Raw genomic sequence first — 5822 nt, 5'->3', positions numbered from 1 at the left:
TCTCAAAACAATTATAATTATTATTAATGGGTTGTTTCAATATTTCTTATAATATACACGTACTCATACAAGCTTTCATTCAGCTCTGTTTTCTTATATACTAGCGTTTATTAATAAATTATTTTACATATTTAAATAATTAATAACAATTCCTTAAACTAATACTAATACTTAATACTTATACTTACACTAAATACTAATACTAAACACCTTAATACTAAAAAATTTCATATAATCATACAATTACTATACTTTGTTCTAATAGAGTCAATGTTCCCTAAGAAACTACGTCTGTTATTTTTCATAAGATGTATACTCAAGAAATTCATAATATTCGCCTTTGGATCTTGTGGTTTCATTCCATAAAATTCATATCGTACTCGTTGTTAGTTCATTTTAGTTTTTTATAGCCATATTTTATACTGTTTAGTTGAATTAATCAAATAATGGATTGATACTGCACTTATTTCAGCCTTTGTTCGTACTCACTAACTACACTTAATTATTTTTTTCAAAAACTAATAATATTCCTATCGGATGAGGCACCAAAATACTTCTAATTAAGAGAACACTTCACTTTTTCAGCGGTTCACCATGGTTTGTGGGGACGATCCTGTAATAACAAATTTTGTTCAAATGTTTGGATGAAATAATTTTTAGTATATCTATACCTGATTCTATACCTGAGATTTGTTCGATCAAATTTGTTTTCCACATTCAATTTTGTACATACAATACTGGTACTATGCATCTTGTTTAGCAGCTTCACCATCTAGACCTATCTATCTATCTGGCTTAAAAAGTATCTAGATAATGGTGACAAAGAGATTTGTCACCATTTCCGATTAACCACACATAGTTGCAAAAGGGACAAGTTACCGTATCTAGCTTTTGTTTAAAAACTCTTCTTGGGAATAGTACCGGCACTGGATTGTCAAAATTGATGAATGGCTCCTGGACGTAGACTCGACTGCTCCTAGAACTGCATATTATACAGAATTCAAATATTTTTTTACCGAAATACTAACTCACCAGATTTCAATTTGCAGTGAGTCAATCTACGAATAAAAGCCTCAAGACAAATTAATTTTTGACTGTGGTCGGTTAATGGTAACTTAACCTATTATAATAACCTATGATTATTGACCACTACAAATGTTAAAGTCTCGGAAAGCTTTAGTTTTTCTGCCATATACGTTTTATTAGAAATGGAAATGTATCTTGTTCCCAGGACCCTGTTTAAATTCGTGTCCATTCATTTTTCTACCACGAAATAGCGAATGTTTCCATGGTTTCTCATCCGTAGATTTGGAGATGCCTAAAAAGCGAAAAATAATTAATTAATAAATTTTGTACGGATTCATGCAATTTATATATCACCTCTTCAAAATAGGTTACTAATAAATTTTGGTTAGATGTGTCTCAAATAAACATTCTTCTTAAAAAATAAATTAGTTTTAAGTTTTTATAAATTTTAATTTTGAAATGTAAAAATATTTAAAGATTGTCAGCCAATTTTAATTTAAAAAATTTTAAAACTATTTTCAAAACTGTGCTGTTCTTTCAAATCGTCTATCTGTACTATTAACACTCTATTGGGAGCAATAAGCACTACTTGGTTGAAGGAAAGGAGTAATCTGAAACATAAGCCTGACAGTATTTGGAACGACGTCAATTTAATCTAGGAAAGTTATTAAAGTGCGACCAATTTAGGATTAACAGAATCAATGATGAGTAATTATGATGGCCATAAGTTCTACATAATGGATTTTAATCATTTTATAAAAAGATTAAAGATATTCATGAAATATGTATATCTTTAGAAAATGCACCTTATTCTACTATTAAGTTCAATGAGGAGCGACTGGCCTCGTTTATTGTTTGTGAAATCGTTATGTATATTTTTATATACATTTGTTCATATTGCATAAAGAAATATATAATTAAAATATTATCTGATGGAAATACTAACCTGCTCATTTTTATTCCACGGTAGATCAATCCACGTATTAAATTCGAATTCGTTCATGGATTATTACTTTTGTCGTGGTATAAATTTTATAAGTGATCCTTCCTATAATTGCTAGGAAGTGATTTCTATGGTCTATTCAAGTTGCTTTTGATTCCTCCATTAATGGGACTATCTGTAAGTTGTACTTCCATCATTACATATAATAATATAGATGAGATATGAACAAAGTTGTCATCGATTCATTGAACCAATGCATGGTTTTTAGTAATTCCTCCTCCCGAGGTTTCATTTCTTATTCTCCTAATTAGATTTGGAGGTGCCTAAACAATAGAAAAATTAACTTATTAACAAACTTTATTTAGTTTCCTGCAAATTATAGCCCACCTCTCCAAAATAGTTTACTTAAATAATTTTGAGAAAAACTTTTTTATCATAAAATATATAATATCTGAGTATTTTAAAATTTTCTTTAGCACATAAATATTTTTAATAATTCAAGGCCTATTGCTGTCAATATAAGCTGATGACAGTTGTTAGCTGTCAAGTACTGCATGGTTATTAATCGTTACTGTGGCGAAGTAACCGATTTCCATATCAACAGATATGTTAATCGGTGTAATTTGCAACACTGACGGGACGAAGAGATAACAAATATAGAAAGAAAATAAAATCCAATTTGTTGATTTAGCGAAAATAGTGAAAACAGCGAAGGAAGTCTTAATTAAATTGTATTTTAGCCAAAATATGAACAACAATTTCTTCATTTAGTTGTAATAATTAATGTTTAAATAAAATAATAGAATATGATTGCGAACTCCAATTCGACACAAACGACATTCAATTTCAAAGTTGTTCTGCTTGGGGAAGGCTGCGTTGGGAAAACGTCGATTGTATTGCGATATGTGGAAGACAAATTCAATTCACAGCATATAAGCACCCTTCAAGCATCTTTCCTTAACAAGAAAATGACCTTGGAGGATGGCAAACGTGTACAGCTCAACATATGGGATACTGCCGGGCAGGAACGCTTCCACGCGTTAGGTCCCATCTACTACAGAGGATCACATGGTGCCATACTTGTCTATGACATAACCGATCAAGACTCCTTTCAAAAAGTCAAAAACTGGGTAAAAGAACTCAAGAGAATGCTGGGGGCTGATATTGTCATAACGATTGTTGGTAATAAAACAGACTTAGAAGCCCAGCGTACCGTTGAGCAAAGCGAAGCCATCGAGTACTCAGAGAGTGTGGGTGCACATTATTTTGAAACATCTGCCAAAGCAAACGAAGGTATCGAAGAACTCTTCTTTAGTTTAACTAAGCTTATGACACAACGACACACACAACGAGAACAAGAAAACAGTTCGGTGCGTTTGCTGCAAGGTGGCCGTCCCGCTAATATGCTGATTGTTGAAGATTCCCAAGACGGCGATGATGAGGCACCAGAAGTGCCCGAATCAAATCGTGCCTGCTGCGGCACCGGATAATTTCGAGTTTTGTATATTGAACGTTACTTTCAGTGTGGAACTGGACTGAGAGCCACAGCCCTTGGGTAGGCGCAGCTATTTTGTTTAACATACGCTGGAGATATTGTGATAAATTATTTAAATAAATTGTACATTTAATTTGTTTAACAATTAGTTTAACAATCAAATTCCTTATAAAATTTCTATTTCAAAATGGGTTGTGAAATGCAACTCATTGCTTCTGATAGCAAATAACTTAGTATAAACTTGTACGTATTCGTGATTATTTATCTGATACAAATAAAAGATAAAATTTAATCGCAATTTGAGAAGAGACTTTTTTGCGTATATAAATCATTATCAAACTAACAAAAATTGTAAGAATATTTTTACGCATTAATTATAAGAACCTTTAATAGATTAAACATTAGCTATTAATTAAGTTTAATAATATTATTATAAGTGTAAAGTATGTAGTACCAACAGACATAAACGTTTAAACAATCTCTTGATTGTTGTGAATCCGTGCTTTTGGGAAGCATAAACGCTTCAATACTGGAACCAGTTTATTAATGTAATATGTATTTCGTCACGAAGACGGATTATATTCAATTATAATAATATTGTTACTTAAGTTATTATTCATAATAATCTTAATCTTAGTCATAATAGATTAAGTATTAACTAACGATTAGGTTTAGTAAAATTTCAGTAATTATTGTTTACAACATTGTTGCTTAAGCGATATTATATTATCTATTAATAATTAATAATATATTGTCAGTATTATATTTTTAATATTGTAATTTTGTCATATTCTTAACATAATTATTAATTTTATATTATTGATATTATTTTATTACTATTATATTATTGATATTATATTATTACTATTATATTATTAACATTATACAATTATGTTATTAATATTATATTGGTATTATATTAGTAATATTATTAGTATAATTATTAATATTATATTATTAATATTTTATTATTATTACATTATTAATATTATATTATTAACATTGTATTATTAATATTATATTATTTGTATTATATTAATAATATTATGTTATTAGTATTATATTATTAATATTAAATTATTAATATTATATTATCAATATCATTTAATTAATATTATATTATTATTATATATATATAATATATATATAATAAATATTATTATAAATATATATAATAAATTATATAGTAATATATTATATTATTATATTATTAACATTTTATTATTATTATATTATTAATATTATATCATTAATATTTTATTATTTTTATATTATTAATATTATATTATTAACATTGTATTATTAATATTATATTATTTGTATTATATTAATAATTTTATATTATTAGTATTATATTATTAATATTGTATTATCAATATCATTTAATTAATATTATATTATTAATTTATATTATTAACATTATATTAGTAATATTAAATGATTGAAATTGTATTATTATTATATTATTACTATTGTATTATTTCTATTACATTATTTACTTTATTTTATTAATATTATATTATTAGTATTAGTATTATATTGTTAATATTATATTAATATTATCTTAAATCCATTTTGGAAATATATAATAGTAATTATATATATTAATATTTTTTGTACAAACTGCGAACGGAAGTGATGACCGAGTCGTGGGCATTTGCAGACCGGTCTTTACATTGTAATCGGGTCAATATTTAAACCAGTTCATTTGTATCATATGTCTTTCACCCTAGACAGTCAACGCTGAATCACTCTTGCCAATAAATGTTATTTGAGCTAAGTAGGCAATTAAGAAATAAGGCTAATTCTTACCAAACAAAAATCACAGTCTAAAAATCTTCTGCTGTTCTGCTGCTCATTTGCTGTATGATGCAGAAGCTTGAAAATAACCAAACGTGATGCGAAAGTATTAGGAGGATTCGAGGGCAAAATTCTTTGGAAGATCTATGATCCCCTACATGTTAGCAATGAGTATGGAATTTGATGTAACGACGATGTGTATGGGCTATACTGCGATATTAAGAAAATTGGAAAGAAATTTAGCGACTTTTCTGGCTTGGTGGTGTCGAGCAAAGAACGAATGAAAGAAAGTGTTCCGCTTAGAAAGATATTTGATTCAGTACCCGCTGGTAAGAAAAACTAATAGAGGATATCCGCATCTTTACTGAAAGGACCAGATGACTAACAATGTGAACGAACTTGGTACTGCCATTCTGGCGACAGCAAGTCATTGAAAGAAGTATTTCTTCAAAAGGTTGAAAAGTATACAATATTTTAGCTCGAAGATTTGTAAATCTTATTTAAGATAACGACAACTACATTTGTTAATCCCATTTTAGGACTGTATTATGCTCAATA

The 5822-nt window shown here is 28.1% G+C and overlaps 1 protein-coding gene and 1 long non-coding RNA gene across 3 annotated transcripts; one reads left to right on the top strand and one right to left on the bottom strand.

The window, feature by feature from the left end:
- Nucleotides 1-584: 584 nt before the first annotated feature.
- Nucleotides 585-2398, bottom strand: LOC119670891. 2 transcript variants are annotated; one of them, XR_005251743.1, is made up of 5 exons: nt 2357-2398; nt 1973-2292; nt 1033-1318; nt 672-976; nt 585-613 (listed from the first exon to the last, which is right to left on the bottom strand). It is a non-coding gene; the product is annotated as an uncharacterized LOC119670891 (long non-coding RNA). The 2 variants fall into 2 exon arrangements; XR_005251744.1 differs by lacking the exons at nt 1973-2292; nt 2357-2398 and adding an exon at nt 1381-1467.
- Nucleotides 2399-2525: 127 nt separating this feature from the next.
- On the top strand, nt 2526-3715 carry LOC119670890 (ras-related protein Rab-21-like). The gene has a single exon (XM_038081328.1). The coding sequence runs from the start codon at nt 2776-2778 to the stop codon at nt 3457-3459; it is 684 nt and encodes a 227-aa protein (XP_037937256.1). The 5' UTR covers nt 2526-2775; the 3' UTR covers nt 3460-3715.
- The last annotated feature ends 2107 nt before the right edge of the window (nt 3716-5822 follow it).

The sequence above is a fragment of the Teleopsis dalmanni genome, chromosome 1 (assembly GCF_002237135.1).
Source record: "Teleopsis dalmanni isolate 2A chromosome 1, ASM223713v2, whole genome shotgun sequence".
Taxonomy (NCBI): Eukaryota; Metazoa; Arthropoda; class Insecta; order Diptera; family Diopsidae; genus Teleopsis; species Teleopsis dalmanni.
Note: the sequence above shows the minus strand (reverse complement) of the source record. Positions and strands in the feature narration are given on the sequence as shown.

Coding starts and splice junctions, on each gene's coding strand:
- LOC119670890 (XM_038081328.1), top strand. CDS start 2,776: ATGATTGCGAACTCCAATTCGACACAAACGACATTCAATTTCAAAGTT.